Below are 21,155 nucleotides of genomic sequence, written 5' to 3' on the forward strand. Positions count from 1 at the left end.
GGATTTGATGAAGGATGGATCTCATTTCAGGGCAGAATTTGAGGAAGTCGTATCCTTGCTGGAGAGCCACATTCAGAGTCTGATCCAGTCCCGGAAAGTATCCTGTCACAAGTGGGGCACTTTTGGGGTTCTTCTGTGGGAGGTTCTGGGTTTGAAGGGATGAGGAATTGGCTTTGGTTATTTGCTTCTGTACCAGGTCGGGAAGGTAGTTGCGGGATGCGAAAGCCGTTTTCAGGTTGTTGGTGTAATGGTTCAGGGATTCCGGACTGGAGTAGATTCGTTTGCCACGAAGACCTAGGCTGTAGGGAAGGGACCGTTTGATGTGGAATGGGTGGCAGCTGTCATAATGGAGGTACTGTTGCTTGTTGGTGGGTTTGATATGGACGGACGTGTGAAGCTGGCCATTGGACAGATGGAGGTCAACGTCAAGGAAAGTGGCATGGGATTTAGAGTAGGACCAGGTGAATCTGATGGAACCAAAGGAGTTGAGGTTTGAGAGGAAATTCTGGAGTTCTTCTTCACTGTGAGTCCAGATCATGAAGATGTCATCAATAAATCTGTACCAAACTTTGGGTTGGCAGGCCTGAGTAACCAAGAAGGCTTCCTCTAAGCGACCCATGAATAGGTTGGCGTACGAGGGGGCCGTTCTGGTACCCATGGCTGTTCCCTTTAATTGTTGGTAGATCTGGCCTTCAAAAGTGAAGAAGTTGTGGGTCAGGATGAAGCTGGCTAAGGTAATGAGGAAAGAGGTTCTAGGTAGGGTGGCAGGTGATCAGTGTGAAAGGAAGTGCTCCATCGCAGCGAGGCCCTGGACGTGCGAAATATTTGTGTATAATGAAGTGGCATCAATGGTTACAAGGATGGTTTCCGGGGTAACAGACTGGGTAAGGATTGGTTGCTGTCTTTGATGAAGGATGGGAGACTGCATGTAATGGGTTGAAGGTGTTGATCTACGTAGGCAGAGATACGTTCTGTGGGGGCTTGGTAACCAGCTACAATGGGGCAGCCGGGACGATAGGGGTTTGTGAATTTTAGGAAGAAGGTAGAAGGTAGGGGTGCGGGGTGTCAGTAGGTTGATGGAGTCAGGTGAAAGGTTTTGTAGGGGGCCTAATGTTCTGAGGATTCCTTGAAGCTCCGCCTGGACATCAGGAATGGGATTACCTTGGCAAACTTTGTATGTGGTGTTGTCTGAAAGCTGACGCAGCCACATATTCCCGACGATCAAGTACCACTGTCATGGAACCCTTGTCCGCCGGAAGAATGACGATGGAACAGTCAGCCTTCAGATCACGGATAGCTTGGGCTCTCTTCTCGTTATCCGCCAGGCCTCAACCTCCGCTAATTTCAAGTTGCCACCTCTCATACCTCACCTGTCTTTCAACAACATCTTTGCCTCTTTACTTCCGCTTCAACTGACATCTCTGCCCAAACTCTTTGCCTTTACAAATGTCTGCTTGTGTCTGTGTATGTGCGGATGGATATGTGCGCGCGGCGCGCGAGAGAGTGTATACCTGTCCTTTTTTCCCCCTAAGGTAAGTCTTTCCGCTCCCGGGATTGGAATGACTCCTTACCCTCTCCCTTAAAACCCACATCCTTTCGTCTTTCCCTCTCCTTCCCTCTTTCCTGATTAAGCAACCATTTGTTGCGAAAGCTTGAATTTCGTGTGTATGTTTGTGTTTGTTTGTGTGTCTATTGACCTGCCAGCGCTTTTGTTTGGTAAGTCTCATCATCTTTGTTTTTAGATATATGTATTCCATAAATTCCTTTTTCCGTCACGTCCCGCAGGAACGTTCTCTCTTTATATTGACATTATTTAAAAGTTTACTGAAAGGCAAGTGAATTTCTTTATCACACTGTTTTAAATCCTTTTTAAACACACATACAGCATTTGCTGTAGTTCTTTGCTTTCTAAAGCTCATTCACTCTTAACGTAAGAGACTTGGTGATATTGTTTTCAGTATAGTATTCAAAGTCATAACACAAAAAACCATATCCTGGGTTGGGTTTTTACAGAATATTCACTAATGCTGATTGGTTCCATATTCCCTTTCATTCCACGCATGTTCACTAATTAGTGAATATTTAATTCCTCTGTGTTACTGAATAAATTTATTACAAATTTCCTTTAAGAAAAAGTTGGATTATCACTGTCACTAATAAAGCTATGCTGAGCTGGCGAAAGTCATGGAATACCTCCTAATATTGTGTCAGACCACCTCCTGCCCAGCATAGTACAGCAACTCGACTTGGCATGGACTCGACAACTTGTTAGAAATCCCCTGCAGAAATACTGAGGCACGCTGCATGCACAGCAGTCTCTAATTGCGAAAGTGTCGCCAGTGTCATATTTTGCATGGACTGACCTCTAGTTATGTCCTATAAATGTCCAATAAGATTCATGTTGCACGATCTGGGTGGCCAAATCATTCGCTTGAATTGTCCAACCAACTGCAAACAATTGTGGCCTGGTGATATGGTGCACTGTCATCCACAAAAATTCCATCGTTGTTTGGGAACATGAAGTCCATGAATGGCTGCAAATGGTCTAGAAGTAGCCAAACATAACCATTTCCAGTCTCTGATTGGTTCAGTTGGACCAGAGGACCCAGTCCATTCCATGTAAACACAGCCCACATCAGTATGGAGCCACCAGCACCTTGCAAAATGCCTTGTTGACAACTTGGGCCACAGCTTCGTGTGATCTGTGCCACACCAAACCCTACCATCAGCTCTTACCAACTGAAATCCAGACTCATCTGACCAGGCTATGGTTTCCAACCAGCTAGGGTCCAGCTGATATGGTCATGAGCCCAAGGGGGGCACTGCAGGCAATACTGTGCTGTTAGCAAAGATGCTCAAGTCTATCATCTGGTGCCATAGCCCATTAATGCCAAATTTTGTCGCACTGTCCTACCGGATATGTTTGTCGTATGTCCCACATTGATTTCTGTGGTTAGTTCATGGAGTGTTGCTTGTCTATTAGCACTGACAACTCTACGCAAACACACACTGTCATTAAGTGAAGGCCACCAGTCAGTCACTGCATTGTCCTTGGTGAGAGATAATGCCTGAAATTTGCTACTCTTGGCATACTCTTGACACTCTGGATCTCAGAATACTGAATTCCCTAGCAATTTCCAAAATGGAATGTCCCATGCATCTAGCTTTAACTACCATTCTGCAATCAAAGACTTAATTTCTTTACTGCGGCCATAATCATGTCGGAAACTTTTTCACGTGAATCACCTGAGTACAAATGAATGCTCCCATAATGAAATGCCCTTTTATATCTTCTGTATGGAGAACTACTGCCATCTGTACATACACGTGCATATCACTATCATGTGGCTTATCACCTCAGTGTACATTTTCTTACTCCGTATGTTTATGAATTAACTTTACAAAAATTTTAGCAAACAATGACCACCATACTAATTCTTGAGTTCTTATAAAGATTTCCTTTATACTCACTACAGTTATGTGGTAGTGAGTTGTTTACACTTACAGCTTGGGTTTCCATGCGCATAAAAATAACATTTAACATCTGTGTCAAAGTTGCTCTGGCTGTTGTTTGATTGATTAGATTCTTGCTGGCCAAGTAAATGTTGTAGCATGTCCTGACAGCAAGCAGGACTGTTCCCTCATGGACCTCAACATGCTGACTAGTAACAACTGTCAAGAGTGCCTGAAAGTCAAAAGTAGCATTAATGAGGACCAAGTAATTACTAATCATACATTCTAATTGTTGATACTTTGTTGTTAAGAACTTTTGTAAACTAATAGTAGAAATGACAAGTTTTTACAATAATTCAGTTGTTACTCAAAAATTTTGAATCTTATTCTTTCTCCACAGAAATATTTATTTACATTAGAAAATTACTGGAATAATTTTCAACAGAATGCCAAACCTAACATGTCACACGTCAATCAGCAAAACAGGAGCAAAAGGGGTGGTTCACTGCGCCCCCCTCCCCCTCCCTCCCGCTCTCTCTCTCTCTCTCTCTCTCTCTCTCTCTCTCTCTCTCACACACACACACACACACACACACACAACACACACACACACACAGAGAGAGAGAGAGAGAGAGAGAGAGAGAGAGAGAGAAATTAAAAGTACTGAGTAATATCATGTTTTATGGCAGCTTCGAAGCTGTCAAAATAATTTAGCCTACGAAGGTACCAAAGAGATTAAAACAGGCTCCACACTTCTAAAATGTTTTCTTGTCAACATCAGAAGCCAAACTGGTACTTATTAACTGAATTAGGAAGCTTATACAAGGCATTAAAGACCACCTTCAGTTAAGTCATTTGTTAACACAATACACGTTCTTGGAACATGTATAAGGAAAGAACAATACAGATACAAAATGTTGTACTCAGTTTTTTGTAAACAGTGGAAACCACAAAAATTTCAGATGACACTCTCGATACAGTGTATTGAAATACAAGTTGCGCAGCAGGTGATAGACAGCTGGAAGAACAACAGTGTGTGCTATTTAGAAAGATAAAAGAAACCAACTGATGATGGTGAAACATCACTGAAGCCACAGATTGGTCAAAAAAGAAGACAATAGCTTTTGCTAAAGGCATACTCCTTTCCTAACATGTTTAGCTTTTGAAGTAAACGTGGAAATAAAAAGTAAACTCTCACTAGTGAACTTTAGCGTCAAGATGAATATCATATATATTTCAAAACCATGATTCTGTTTACACTATTACTTGTTTCTTCTAAAATATAATTCTATATCTTATAACAAGCTCAAAGTAGCGGTAATAAACATTTTTTGTCTCCATCTCATTTGTGCAGATCAAATTGTCAATGTGAATACAGTGTAAAGTAAGTAAAAAATTATAATTTTTTTCAAGAAATTTCCCCTGGAATTTAACAGCATGTGCTTCCATAAGCTCCAAATTATAGCTGACTAGATTAGCATCTGCTGCTTTGCTCGTATAAACTGTATGGCTTCAGAGATTATTTTGTTTTTATTTAAATACATTTTTGTGTTGTTAACAAATTGTAACACCTACGCTTTTCATGCTAATTAAGGTCATATAAGCATGGTCTTCTCTGAATGTACTTCTGACCAAAAAGCGATCCTGGTAGCTAGTGTCCAAATTTTCATGCCTTTAGCATTCTCGTGGAGATATTTACATAGCAACTTTCATCCTCTAACAAGTATTTCTTTACATATAACTGAGAAGTAAAATAGCAATTTTCGTAAATTTAGCTTTAAAATTTTTTTAATGTAGCGAAATATTTTCTTAAAAACCTTTATCCCCTATTGCACTCCCTTAGGGGTTTAATTTCCAAAAATAATGAATTTTTTTTTTTTTAATTTCTAACTGAGAAGTCAAATACCGATTGTCATAGATGTAGCCTTAAAAATACTTTAGTAGTTCTTCCATATGTATTTAAAAAAAAAAAAACTTTCACCTACTATTATACCCCCTTCGTGGTTGAATTTCCAAAAACGCTGAAACACACATTTTCTTTATTTTCTGACTGATAAACCAAATATTGGTTTTCATAGTCCTAGCTTAAAAATTCCCTTAATAGCGACACTTAGGTGATGACCAGTCAGTGAATCATTCTGATCCTATTCCCCTCAGGGAACGAATTTCCAAAAACAGTGAAACATATTTTTTCATACATGTTTTGTAAATAAAACTGCCTTTTGCTGCTGCCACTCAATTTATTTATACCAGATGCGTTTCGCCTTTTTCTTGTTCTAAGGCATCATCAAGGAGATTTATAATGATACAGTTTTGTTAGTTTTAGATTATTAAATAGTTTACGCTGCGATTTTTTATGTAAAAAAGTAATTACTTACAATTTGCTGATCTTTGTTTTCTCTCATCTGGCCTGGACCAGATGAGTCTGGTAGTGTGACCTCCAGACCAGATGAGGGGAAATGAAGATCAGTAAATCTTAAGTAATATGAGGTTAAAGTGGTAGGTGTGGCAGAGAGTAGAGTTAAAGCTTAATGGAAGCATGAAGCTCTATTTGCTAAAGAAAAGAAAACTGTCACATCCTATGCCATCAATGCAAGACGACCACCTACATCTGGCATGAAACTTTGAAAAAAACCTCGTTCTGGATTTGGAGATATAAGGCATTTCAAGAATTTTAGTGAACATCTAACAAGTGAACATCCAACAAATCAGATACCAGCACTGCAATTTTGTGTCAATAAATATCAGACTGACTTTGTAAAACAGGCTGAACAAAGGTACGCTATTTATGCTTGAGGCATTCAAGACCACTTCAATGTGTGGAGCCAGACCTAGGAAAAGAGGAAGGGAAGAAAACTGGGGTGTAGTGTCCCATTTGATTTAAGGAAACCATACAAAACTTAAATCTGTGTGACAAGGTGGGACATTGAAGCCCTTTGAATAAGAATCTAATGAACAGAATTTGGCATAAAATCACCATCTGGGGAGTGATTGTGAGTACATAGTTTTTAATTAACGGACTTTATTGAACAGCTTTTTGAATAGAATTACCAGTTTTGGCTATGCAATAGCCATCTTCGGATGCTAAGGACTTTTATTGTAGCATCTGAAGATAGCTATTGCACAGCAGAAAGCAGACAATTAAATAAAAATTATAAGAATCTGATGGTTTAGTGATAGCACAATTCAGTAGTGTGACATCTCCATCTGCAGTGATGTACCCATCAACCGAAGATATTTAAGTAAAGTAACAATTTCATTTCCTTGTTTGCTTTCTTAGTAATGATATAAATCAATGGTACACAAGTAGTTTTGACTATGGGTGGAAAAATTATCCCTCTCTGCTACTTGTTAAAAATATATCTTGCTGTACACCATGAGCTGCATGTAAAAATATTTGATTGCCAGACCAGTTTTCAGGTGTACAGCCCATAATCAATGGCATCTGATACAGAGAACAAAGAAATAAATGTAAACATATAAGTGCCTGTAAAATAAGAACATTTTGTACGCATTATAGAGGAAATGTGCTGTTCCCTACATATAGTGTATGTCTATATCAAACAATGTGTTTGCAAGTATAAAATTTTTACAAAGTTAATAATTAAGGAGTAAAGGAGACCACTTTCCAAATTGCAGAAGTATTGAGTTGTCGAAAAGCACACACAAAAGAGAAAGGAAACATGCTAGCTTTCAAAATAAATCCTTTGTCAAGCTAGAGTATCCAGCCAGCCTAGTGTGTGTGTGTGTGTGTGTGTGTGTGTGTGTGTGTGTGTGCGCGCGTGTGTGTGCGCGCGCGCGCACGCACGCGCGCGTCCCTTCTGACTTGGATTGGTTCTGAAAGTTTGTGAGTTTTGTTTCTGTTTTGTGTGTGTCTCTCACTGACACAACATTTTTGTGACTGAGTGAGTGGTCCCCTTTATTGCTAAACTATTTATTTTCTATCAGAACTTTCCTATATATTTATGACATAGACACTCACAATATGTAAGTAACCTTCTACTTCATTTCTGCAGTAAAGTATACAATATCTTCTTATGTTACAGACATCAATATCTACTATATTTATTTCTTTATTCTCTGTATCAGATGCCAACGCTGGTGTGGTATATGCCAGAATACCAGTCTGTAAAATATCTTTATGCACAACTTATGGTGTACAACAGTGTATTTTTTAAAGAACACATACAAGCTAGGGAGAACTGAGCACAGAAGATTCTCTCTGTTATGTTAATTAACTACTTTAAAAATTCAGCTATCTTTCTTTCTTTCACTAGAAGAGCAAAATACAAAATAAATAAAAAAGCTGACAACAGAATGAATGTAACTGACTTACCTTAATAATCTGTAGCTGAACACCTTCATCAGTCTGTGGCCCACTGAAGCATCCACAAATAGTTTCCACTATTCTATCTATAAGGTACTTCCCAGGTGTTGTGGAATCTGGTATATTTCCAGTTAAATGACCGTACGCAATAAGTTTCTGCAACACAACATTCACTACTTTATAATGTGCATACACTTAATCATTCCACTTAATACCTGTAGCAGCATTTTATTTAATATTATTTCTGAAAATAAACCTGGAGTGTTACAAATTACGACCTAATTTAGTATATGAAGTTAATTTACAAGAATTCACCCTTATGAGAATTAGCAGCTGGCTTACTATCTAAACGAAACATCAGTACTACAAAATGAAGACTTTTTGAGTCATCAGTCTTCTGGCCAGGGACAGATACAGAAAAACCTCAAGGAGGGGGTGCTAAAGGTATCTTGAGCTACCTTTACTTTTACCATAATAAAAAATAATCAGGTCACATGCAACGTTTAAGAAAGGTTTATTTAAACTGATTATACACGTATACAAGACAATGCCATCTTGTTGTTGTTGTTGTTGTTGTTGTTGTTGTCTTCAGTTCTGAGACTGGTTTGATGCAGCTCTCCATGCTACTCTATCCTGTGCAAGCTTCTTCATCTGCTAGTACCTACTGCAACTTACATCCTTCTGAACCTGCTTGGCCAGGAAGAATAGGCACATAGAATTCATCATTTAAGGAAGAGAACCACAATTTTAACTTTTTTTTTATAAGGCCATCTTACGAAATAAAAAAGTTACAATTGTGGTTCTCTTCCTTAAATGATGAATTCTATGTGCCTATTCTTCCTGGCAAATTGGTTAATTACATTGCCAATAGGACAATCAATGTCAGGGCGAGTGTTCGACAGAGCTAAGTCATTAAGTCGATCCTCCTCCACTGTCGACTGACGAAAGAAAGGAACGAATAGCACGCGTGCCGACTGGCTGGGGCAGTACGGGTGGCAATGTGGGCAGCCCCACAAGGGAGATGGGGGTGCCCCGTGCGTCTCCCATATGTATCTGCCATTGATTCTGACTGGTTTGACATGGGCCGCCACGAATGCCTCTCCTGTGCCAACATCTTCATCTCAGAGTTGCACTTGCAACCTACATCCTCAATTATTTGCTGGATGTATTCCAATCTCTGTCTTTGTCTACAGTTTTTGCCCTCTAGGCTCCCTCTAGCACCATGGAAGTCATTCCCTGACATCTTAACTGATGTCCTATCATCCTGTCCCTTCTTCTTGTCGGTGTTTTCCGCATATTCCTTTTCTCTCCGATTCTGCACAGAACCTTCTCATTCCTTACCTTAATCAGACCGCCTAATTTTCAACATTCATCTGTAGCACCACATCTCAAATGCTTCGATTCTTTTCTGTTCCGGTTTTCCTGCAGTCCATGTTTGATTACCATATAATGCTGTGATTCAAACATACATTCTCACATATTTCTTTCTCAAATTAAGGCCTATGTTTGATACTAGTAGACTTCTTTTGGCCAGAAACATCCTTTTCACCAGCACTAGTCTGCTTCTGATGTCCTCCTTGCTCCATCCGTCATTGGTTATTTTGCTGCCTAGTAGCAGAATTCCTTAACTTCATCTACTTTGTGACCATCAATCCTGATATTAAGTTTCTCGCTGTTCTCTCTTCCGCTACTTCTCATTACTTTCATCTTCCTTCAGTTTACTCTCAGTCCATATCCTGTACTCATTAGACAGCCACTCAAAAAAAAACAAGGCAGTTCACACTACTGGGGGTCTATTTGTAATGACCTGTTAGCATATGACTTTTTCTTTGTAACTGTGAACCATGTCTCACAATGAGACAAGTTTCACCAAAACTGATGAACTTCATAGTAGTGGTGGTGGTGGTGGTGGTGGTGGTGGAGGAGGAGGAGGATGAGTATTTTCCTACAGATACTATGTTCTGTGTTAAATGTCCAGTAGGGACTTGACACAAAACAAATTAAATTAGTGCTGCAAAATTGTGGACTAACCACAAATGTTCCATTAGTGGTGATTATTTTCAAAAGAGAACCAATTGCAGACCTTGTGTGTTCATTCCACTGTTCAAGTCTCTAATTTGTAAACGTTGCTTTTCATGCCGCATTGCAGGAGCTCTGCTGTTTTTGCCTTTCAGGAGAGTGCAAGAACACATCTGTTAGTAAACTTCTTGACTATTACCAATAAGTTGATTGTTTTTAATGAAACATTCCCATAACCCAGTACAAACAGTTCCATATAACTTTGTGGAGTTTCATTCCTACTGTCTGTAAATAAAATTCATTAAAGACAAAACGTGTGAACATAGTGAGAAAGTACATGTTGCTTCCATACATCAGCAGTTGGTGGTATTTTTCAGTATAATAGTGACTACTGAGATAAACACAATAAACAGATATTGAGATTAATATTATCTGTATTAATTTTGCATTCACATTCTGTGAATGCCGTTACAGCTGGAGAACACTCAACCACAAAACTAAAACATGAACTATTAACTCTGTTATGAAAAGGATATATTGCTACTCACCATACTGTGGAGATGTTGAGTCGCAGATAGGCACACCATAAAGACTGTCACACAAGTAAGGTTTTGGCCAAAGAGACATTCTTTTGAATTAGATAAACACGCACGCATGCCTGTGTATGTGTGTACACACACACACACACACACACACACACACACACACACACCTCTGGCTGCCGAGGCCAGGCAGAGACAGTGGTCGTGTGAGTGTGTTGTCTAATTAGAAAGAATGACTTTTTGGGCAAAAGCTTTCTTGTTTGACAACCTTTTTCTTATGCCTATCTGCAACTCAGCATCTCCGTTATTTGGTGAGTAGCAATCTATCCTTTTCGTAACACTGTCATTATACCATCCTGGATTTTCCATTGTTTGAAAATGTTAACTTTGATAAAGTTGAAAATGTCAGAGATGGCAATGTGTTAAAGTGCTGAGCAATCTACACTACATATCACAGGACTTTCTGATACAACACATTACCTCTATGGCATTTTCACTTGCTTTGTACTATATCTCTTCCTTTCATTGCTAATACTTCACACCTATTTTCCACAACCTGGAAGGGATTGGAAAATGGTGATGTACTTTCACTGTTAGATAAACAATAAACAAGGATTTCAGTGCCAAATTACATGCTCCAGAACAAATAAAATGCATCGCTCATCCCTCAAGAAAGCTGGGAAACAAAGAAAGCAACAGAGTTCACCACAGGTTTTTTTTTTTTTTTTTTTTTTCCCCAACAACAGGAATGGATGTTTCTCTAAACTTCCAACTGGTATGTAACTTGTAATGAATCAACAGTTTGGTTGCTTGAAATGCAGTTTAATAACTTTACTAAGTATGTGATGCTACCTCTTTTTAAAACTACTAATGTACATCAATATGTTTTTTTGGTGTGTGAGGCTTACAAATGCGACATCAAAATACAAATGAAATACATGTTGTCCGATTTCAATTAAGGTCCCTTTGTGGCTGAAGGCTTACTTGTTTGACGTTCTTTTTGTTGTGCCTATCTGCAACTCAGCGTCTCTGCTATACGATGAGCAGTAATCTATCCTTTTCAGAATTGTGAAATGAGGGCTATTCAGAAAGTAGAGAACGATTACATCTGACTCCACTAGGCGCACCCTAACCGCGTATATTTTGGTATGTGCATGCTTGGCAGCTCAGTCGGCATCCATCCGTGACAGCAGGAACTCCTCTGCGCATCTGGTTTTTTCAATATTCGAATTTGAAATGTGCGCTGCAATCGAAAATCCTGCCAGTTGTGAGGTGCGGTCTGCGATACGGTTTTGTTGGCAAAGAACCTAAAACCTACAGAAATTTATCGTGAACTGTGCAAATTGTAGGGAAATAATGTAATGAGTGAATGTTCTGTCTCGAAATGTTACATTTGGTTTAAAAATGGCCAAACCAATGTTCATGATGAAGAGACGAGTGGACGCCCGAGCATTGTGACTGATGATCTTGTCGCTAAAGTTGATGAAATGATTCATGAAAACCATTGCTTCATAACAACGGAGCTTTCGCTTCCTTTTCCACAAGCTTCATGGACTTTGTTGTTTGAAATTGTCATTCAAAAGCTAAGCTACCACAAATTTTGTGCACAATGGGTGCCCAAAATGCTTACAGAGCACCATAAAGAAGAGCGAATGGGGGCAACGTTGACATTTCTGGAGGACTACCACAAACATGGCGATTCATTACTGGATGGAATCATAACCAGTGATGAGACTTGGGTGAAACACGTCAATTGCGAGACAAAATTACAGTCCATGGAGTGGGGGCACACAAGGTCCCCCCAAAAACCAATAAAATGCTTGCAAACCTTGTCAGCAAGGAAGTTGATGGCAACAGTGTTTTGGAACAGGCAAGGTGTGCTTCTTATTGATTTTCTCAAACGTGGAGCAACCATAAATTCTGCCCTGTACTGTCAAACTTTGCACAGCCTTAGAAGAGCAGTTCAAAACAAATGCTGAGGAAAGCTGACGTCCAAAATTATGTTTCTGCATGACAATGCCCGATCTCGCACAGCAAACCACACTAAAGAACTCCTTAATTAATTCAAATGGGAAATTTTCCCTCACCTGTCCTACAGCCCTGACCTTGCACCAAGCAACTTCCACTTGGTTTCCCAAGATGAAGAATTGGCTTGCAACACAGTGCTTTGATGACGACGTGGAACTCCAGGTGGGCGTGACTCACTGACTGAAGTCTCAGGCGGCAGAATTTTATGACGAAGGTCTCTCAAAGCTTGTCCACTGCTATGTTAAGTGCCTCAATGTGTTGGGTGACTATGTGGAAAAGTATGTCAGTCGCTCTTTCAGATGCATATAATAAAATTTATTTCTTGTACTTAGTTTTTTTTTTAATGCCAAAACATTTCCTACTTTCTGAATAGCCCTCATACAAAGGCATTTACAACCAGAATTGGTTGAGTTACAGAAAATTAATAAATTTAATATGTTGTGCCAAAATGTAGAGACATCTTAAATTTACTGGTCAATAACATATGTAGCAAATATTTGCATCCAAATACTTCTTGACAAAGATATCTAGAAACTTGTACAGGATATCAAATTTTTTTATGTACAGTATGTATTTGTCGCTTGTACATATATTAAAGAAAATTACTCTCATATGCATCTACATCTACATCTACATCTACATCTACATTTATACTCCGCAAGCCACCCAACGGTGTGTGGCGGAGGGCACTTTACGTGCCACTGTCATTATCTCCCTTTCCTGTTCCAGTCGCGTATGGTTCGCGGGAAGAACGACTGTCTGAAAGCCTCTGTGCGCGCTCTAATCTCTCTAATTTTACATTCGTGATCTCCTCGGGAGGTATAAGTAGGGGGAAGCAATATATTCGATACCTCATCCAGAAACGCACCCTCTCGAAACCTGGCGAGCAAGCTACACCGCGATGCAGAGCGCCTCTCTTGCAGAGTCTGCCACTTGAGTTTGTTAAACATCTCCGTAACGCTATCACGGTTACCAAATAACCCTGTGACGAAACGCGCCGCTCTCCTTTGGATCTTCTCTATCTCCTCCGTCAACCCGATCTGGTACGGATCCCACACTGATGAGCAATACTCAAGTATAGGTCGAACGAGTGTTTTGTAAGCCACCTCCTTTGTTGATGGACTACATTTTCTAAGGACTCTCCCAATGAATCTCAACCTGGTACCCGCCTTACCAACAATTAATTTTATATGATCATTCCACTTCAAATCGTTCCGCACGCATACTCCCAGATATTTTACAGAAGTAACTGCTACCAGTGTTTGTTCCGCTATCATATAATCATACAATAAAGGATCCTTCTTTCTATGTCTTTGCAATACATTACATTTGTCTATGTTAAGGGTCAGTTGCCACTCCCTGCACCAAGTGCCTATCCGCTGCAGATCTTCCTGCATTTCGCTACAATTTTCTAATGCTGCAACTTCTCTGTATACTACAGCATCATCCGCGAAAAGCCGCATGGAACTTCCGACACTATCTACTAGGTCATTTATATATATTGTGAAAAGCAATGGTCCCATAACACTCCCCTGTGGCACGCCAGAGGTTACTTTAATGTCTGTAAACGTCTCTCCGTTGATAACAACATGCTGTGTTCTGTTTGCTAAAAACTCTTCAATCCAGCCACACAGCTGCATTATAAGTGAACTTTCTCCCACTTTGGCTTATTTTATTAGCCTTTGCAAGGATCACACACCGTCATTTGGATTCCAGGATGTTTCTACTTTTCTAAGTTTGTATGAATAAAGTGAAATGTTGATATTGGACAGTGTGAAGGAGTTCTGAATTTCACAAACAAGCAGGCAAATGTATGTGAATGGAAAGCCAAATTTGTAAGTATATGTGCTCATGCCATATTTCAGTTATGGAGTGTAAGCCCTTTAATAAAGAAATGATATAAGAGATTTTATTAACAAAAGGGGCTCCATAATAGAAATGTAAATAGGCTGTGTTTTGATATTTCAAAAATAATGGACACACACCGAAGAAGACAGAAACTGTTACTACAATGGGCACACAGTCTCTAAGGTATGTTCATACACAAAATATGGAATAAAATCACAAAGTCCAACAATTGAATGTCCAGGATGGAATGTAACATTATATGAAAAGAATTGTTGATACTCACCATATAGCGGAGATGCTGAGTCGCAGAAAAGCACAACAAAAAGACTGTCGGAAAGTTTGCTTTGTCAAAAGTAGACAACATACACAAATGCACACACTCACGCAAACACAACTAACGCGCACATGACTACAGTCTCTGGCACCTAGAGCCAGACTGCAAGCAGCAGGGCATTATGGGAGAGGCAACTAGATGGAGTTAAGGACGGGGCTGGGGTGGGAGAGGAAGGGATAGCATGGTAGGGGTCAGGGACAGTAAAGTGTTGCGGAGAATGTGCAGGGACGAGGTGGAAAACGGAACAGATAGGGGCACTTGGGAGGTTAGACGGAGGGAGGGGGGTTCGCGGAAAAGGAGAGAAAAAAGACTTGGGATGCGTTGGTAGTATAGAGGGCTGGGTAGTGCTAGAATGGAAACAGGGAAGGGACTGGATTGATAAGGAGAATGACTAACAAAAGTTGAGGCCACGAGGGTTAGGGGAATGTAGGATATATTGCAAGGAGAGTTCTGATCTGTGCACTAGAGCTGGTGTTGGGGGAAGGACCCACGTGGCACAGGCTGTGAAGAATTCACTAAAATGACGGATGTAGTGTTTGCCAACATGCTCAGCAATAGCATAGTCCAACTGTTTCTTGGCCACAGTTTATCGGTGGACATTCATAAAGACAGACAATTTGTTGTTTGCCATGCCCATGTAGAATGCAGCATAGGGTTGCACCTTAGCTTGTAGGTCACATGACTCATTTCACAGGCAACCCTGCCCCTGTTGGGGTAGGTGATGTTTGTACCCAGACTGGAGTAGGTGGTGATGGGGGGATGTATGGGACAGGTCTTGCATCTACGTCTACTACAAGGCATGAGGCAAGGTTGGAGCAGGGGCTGTGTAGGGATGGACGAGGATATTGTGTAAGTTTGGTGGGCAGCAGAATACCACTATGGGAAGGGTGGGAAGGATAGTGGGTAGGACATTTCTCATTTCAGGGCATGACGGGAGGTAGTTGAAACCCTAGCGGAGACTATAATTCAGTGGCTCCAGACCTGGGGGATACTGAGTCATGAAGGGAATGATCCTCTCTGGTTGGACACTGGGACTTTGGGAGACTGGGTGACTGGGTGACTGAAGATAAGGCGTGGGAGATCTGTTTTTGTAGAAGGATGGGAGGGTAATTATAGTCTGTAAAGACCTCAATAAGGCCCTCAGTATAATTTGAGAGGGACCACTCATCACTAAAGATGTGAGGATCATGGGTGGCTAGGCTGTACGGAAGGGACTTCTTGATATGGAATGGATGGAAGCTGTCTAAGTGGAGGTATTGCTGGTGGTTGGCAGGTTCAATATGGATGGAGGTACTAATATAGCCATCTTTGAGGTGGAGGTCAACATCAAGGAAAGTGGTTTGTTGGGTTGAGTAGGACCAGGTGAAGCGAATTTGGGACAGTGTGTTGAGGTTCTGGAGGAATGTGGATAGTGTGTCCTCAACCTCGATCCAGATCACGAAGATGACATCAATAAATGTGAACCAGGTGAGGGGTTTGGGATTCTGGATGTTTAGGAAGGATTCCTCTAAATGGCCACTGAATAGGTTGGCACCGATGGTGCCATGTGATTGCCCATAGCCACAACCCAGATCTGTTTGTAGGTAATACCTTCAAAGGAGAAGTAATTGTGGGTAAAGATATAGTCATGGTCATGGTGACAAGGAAAGAGGTGGTTGGTATGGAATAGGTGTTCAACAGTGGTAAGGCATGGGCGTTGGGGATGTTAGTGTAAAGAGAGGTGGCATCAATAGTGACAATCAGGGTCACTTGGGGTAAAGGTCAGGAACTGTGGAGAGTCAGTGGAGAAAATGGATGGTGTCTTTTATGTAGGAAGGTAGGTTGCAGGTAATGGGCTGAAAGTGTTGGTCTAAGAAAGGAGAGATACTCTCAGTAGAGGCACTGTAACTGGCCACAATGGGGCATCCTGGGTGGTTGGGTTTATGGACTTTAGGAAGCATGTAGAAGTTAGGAGTATAGGGAATGGCAAGGGTGAGGAGAGAGGTGGACATAAGGAGAGATTCTGGGATGCGCCTAACTATTTGAGGAGGGACTAGGGATCCTACTGCACTTCTGGAATGGGGTCACTGTGACAGTGTTTGTAGGTGGATGAATATGACAGCTGGCAGAGTCCTTCTGACAGGTAATCCTTGTGATTCTTAGAAAAGCTCAAGTTTTGTGGAACTGAGGGCATTACACACAGCTGGTTTGAATCATACTTGACAAACAGAATGCAAAAGTCTGTGCTGAATAATGCAGACGATGTTGGATATGTAGAAAATTTCAGCGACTGTGGTGAGAATAATAAAAGGAATCCCAAAGGGTTAAATTTTGGATCCACTCTTATTCCTTATCTATGTGAATGACCTGCCACTTAACATTCAAGCAGCAAAACCAGCACTTTTTATAAACAGCACCAGCATTAAGAGAGAAAGCAGCAGAAGAGTTGGTAAATGATATTTTCCAAAGATTTATTAGGCGTTACTCTAAAAATGGACTCTCCTAAAAAAAAAAAAAAAAAAAAAAAAAAAAGCTACATTCAGTTCTCTATAACAAATAGAGTCACACCAACAACTGATGTAGCACATGAGCAGGAATCAGTAAGTAGGGTAGAAACTCCCAATTTTTGTGTGAACATATTGATGAAAACTTGAACTGGAAGGAGCATATTACTGAGCTTCTCAAACAATTAAGTTCAGCTACTTTTGCTCTCTGTATAATTGCTAATCTTGGACATAAACATATCAACCTCCTGACATATTCTACGTATTTCCACTTAATAATGTTGTACAGAATAATTTTCTGGGGTAAGTCATCACTTAGAAAGAAAGTATTAAATGCACAAAAGTGAACAGCAAGAATAACATGTGGTGTTCACCCACAGACATCACATAGGTTCCTCTTCAAGGAGCTAGGCATTTTAACTCTGCTGCCCCAATACATATTTTCGCTAATGAAATTTGTCATAAATAATCTAGGATCACAATTTGAGAAGAATAGTGACATACATACCAGCAACACCAGAGGGAAAATGACTTAGTGGCACAGAGAGGAGTTCAATGCACAGCAATAAAAAAATTTTATCATACGCCTAATAACATAAAATGTGGCAGGTAGTAAGCAAGTTTTAAATCTAATTTAAAATCATTTCTCCTGGACAACAGCTATTCCACTGATGAATTTATACTAAAAAAATGGTATCCAGTAAAAAAAGTGTTCATTAATTTTAACAGTAATCATGCACACATATCCTGTAAACTGACTCATTCCATACCATTTCAATAAAACAGTAATTCAGATGATCCATGGAACAAGTAACTAACAAACAAACATCAGGTAATAAAACACAGTTGATGTTTGTCTTAAATTTAGTTTTCAGACATATGTAGATGCTGCTAGGGAGAGAATACTGTGGCTATTTGGTAGTATTAGCAGTGATTACTAAGTTAAAAGTCTCGGAAAACAGTTTTATTGCATATTATGAAGAATGACTGCTAGCCTATTACTAACTGTGAGAAAAGTTCATTTGCTTTCATTGTTAGAATCTGGCTGCAGTGGCTGGAGATACCAGCCATGAGTGCGTAGGTGTGGTGGTTTGTGTGTCTAGCAACTCAACGAGTCATCTTTACAGTGATTAGCAATCTATCCTTTTCATAATACTGTTGATATTCCAAACTGGGCTTTCCATTGTTTGGTCAAATAAACTGAGTAAGACTTTGCAATTAGATGACTATTTCCACTGATTTATAGACATATGAACAATTAAAATGGCGCCTGCTTTCTTTAACCTGGGCTTGTTGATGCTGTAGTCATTGAAGGTACAGTCACTGTCCTTTAAAATTCACTTAACAAACGTAACAGTTTGAAAATGTGCAGAGCAAATGCTGATACAAGTTTTAACAAAAAAGTGATGAAAATAAAACATGAAAAAGGTAAAATTTCCTATTGGTAATATCAGTTTCAAGATGAAAATATGGCTTCTAGGACAAATGGCTTCCACTCTCTGAAAGAACAATTATCTTTTTGTGCTAAATATCGCTTTTATTCTAAATTTTAACCACAATGATTCAATGTAAACATTATGAAGTTCACCTGAAACTTTTACAGTATCTTTTTCTGGGCAACTGGCAATTTTTTTTTGTAGGGAAAGGGGATCCCCTAGTCAATCATTTGAATGTTTTATTGATCATAATTGTAATCTACCACTGTGATTCAGAATGAGTCAGTTTCACCATTATGTTACATTTTCTCAGTGGAAAATATAGCAACAGGCTGACCATTTATCCATGGTATTGCCGTGGGTATTCATGTGGCACATCCTATGCCATCTTATTTATGAGCCACAGTCTGGCGGCAGCAGCTGGAGATAGTGGTCACATGTTCATGAAGTGTGGCTGATTTTTGTTTGTGTGTGTGTGTGTGTGTGTTTTCTTTTTCTGAAGAAATCTTTGGAGAAAAATTCAATGTGTAGCAGTCTTTTTTATTGTGCCTGTCTGCAACTCAACATGTCATCTTTACAGTGAGTAGCAGTATATCCTTTTCACAGTTTATATTATAGTATGCTCAAAATGAAACTGAATCACAGGGAAGCTTCAATACTTTCAACACAAGAAACAGCTGTGAGACACATCAAACAAAGACACATCAAAGAAAAGCTGGGAAAACTGTATGAGGAGTGGGAAGAAATAAAAAACCTACTAGATCTGTTGGCACTGCTCAAAATTAGAAAGTATCTTTCAAGTATAATTTTGACAAAAATCTATTTGATCTTGGCTATCAGCAGGATGCACTGACAAAGTTGATACAGAATACAGGTAGATTTTGTTACGCAACAGACGAAAAGGACATGGTTGTATGAGAAATACTGACATGCAATTTATAAATCAGATGGGAAAAAAGAGAGAGAGAGAGAGAGAGAACAACAACAACAACATCAATCAGTTAACATGACATGATTAGACAAATATGAAAAAATCTTACGTGAAGCATATATTTTGTTTTTTGAAAATGGAAATATACAGAACTGGAATCTGTAGCAACAATTAGAAGCACATCAGAGGAAGTGGAAAAGACTTAACAAGGCATGGAGGACAATTTTCCACAAGCAGAGGAAGTATAAGCAAAAATAAAGAGACAGTATCATCACAATACTGAAGAGATGTTAAACTGAAGAATTACCTTTATTACTTAAAATAAAAGAAAGGGCACCACTCACCTACAGCTGACTGACCTGTGAGGCATAGGAACATGCAACAGAAAGCAGTATTTCCACTAGCTTTTGAACTTCAGCTCTTTCTCTAGTAAAAGTACACACACACACACACACACACACACACACACACACACACAGTGAATCTTGTTCACTTTATACAAATGTGTACATTTTGGTGATATACTTAGTACTGATGTTTTAAAGCATTTGATCTGATAACAGTTGGCCAAAATGTGTAATCTATATCCGAAATAATAAAGTCCATGAAAGACTGATAAATTTTTTGTATTTGTGCATTTTTATGGCTGCTGACCTATATAAAGACATCCTGTATGCCATTCTGAAAGTTGTTCTGACTATAAAAACAGATATGATCTAAAATTTAAAGGAAGCTGCAGCGCACAGCAGTGGGAAGTTACTTCCCAAAATTTTACATACAGTAATGAGAACATTGAGAACGTAACAATTTCATCTATCTGTGACAATGGAGATTTGTTCATAGGCATTCCCCAGCTCTAAAATAGTCTGACTATCACTCAGTCAAAAGTTTTATTATTAGTACTTGAACAATGAGGGACAGGGAAATCCTGGCAATATGTTATCATATAATGAAAGAAAATATTGGTCACCTTAGGACCAATTATTAAAGAGCAATCATCTGTATTTAGTGTGTTGCTACCACATTTTAGAAGAATTCTAAAAGTTCTTAACTACAAAATGGAGATGAGCAGCAGTCGTCAGTCACACACTTTGGAAAAATTTCAGGCTTGTTGATCTAACTAGGAAAGAGAAAAAGAAGTGTGTCAATGAATTACTATTCGAGGTAGAAAATGATGAGGCTGATTATGATGTAAAAGCATAATTTTACCATTTAATGGGCAAAAATATAAATTTTTTTTGTTTGTCTGTCTGCTTCTCTTAAGGTTTGAAATCGAAAACAAATTTTTAAATACTGATATCAAGCCAATATAATTTACAACTACAAAAATAGTGAACTGTTCCAGGAATGTTTATGACAAAGCAAAAATGAGGTAAAACTTAATTCAGGAACAAGGACAGTTGCTTTTACTAGTTGTATCTGAAAACAGACAATTTTTTTTCGCTCTTCAAAAATAACTTAATCTAAGCTATTAAAAAATTAACTGCAAAATTTTATGTAAAATTTAAAAATACATAAATTGCACAATTTATTTATATGATTGATTAAATAAACTGAAAACTATTTGTTACGAATTTCCCACTAGCTTTAATCATCTTGTCTTTGAATTGCAATGGAAAATCCAGGATGGAATGTAACAATATTACGAAAGTTGCTACTCAGCATATAGCGGAGATGCTGAGTTGCAGATAGACGCAACAAAAAAGACTGTCACAAATAAGATTTCAGCCAATGAGGCCTTTGTCGAAAATAGA

At 39.3% G+C, this 21,155-nt stretch overlaps 1 protein-coding gene across 1 annotated transcript in view; it reads right to left on the minus strand.

The window, feature by feature from the left end:
- LOC126174966 (brefeldin A-inhibited guanine nucleotide-exchange protein 1) overlaps nucleotides 1-21,155 on the minus strand; it is a 264,490-nt gene that overhangs the window by 214,533 nt on the left and 28,802 nt on the right. Inside the window, exons 3-4 of the mRNA XM_049921435.1 lie at nucleotides 7,790-7,936; nucleotides 3,506-3,685 (exon numbers count right to left, since the gene is read on the minus strand). Of these exons, the coding sequence (XP_049777392.1) occupies nucleotides 3,506-3,685; nucleotides 7,790-7,936 (327 nt within the window). The remainder of the gene's footprint in view (nucleotides 1-3,505; nucleotides 3,686-7,789; nucleotides 7,937-21,155) is intronic.

The sequence above is a fragment of the Schistocerca cancellata genome, chromosome 3 (genome assembly GCF_023864275.1).
Source record: "Schistocerca cancellata isolate TAMUIC-IGC-003103 chromosome 3, iqSchCanc2.1, whole genome shotgun sequence".
NCBI lineage: Eukaryota > Metazoa > Arthropoda > Insecta > Orthoptera > Acrididae > Schistocerca > Schistocerca cancellata.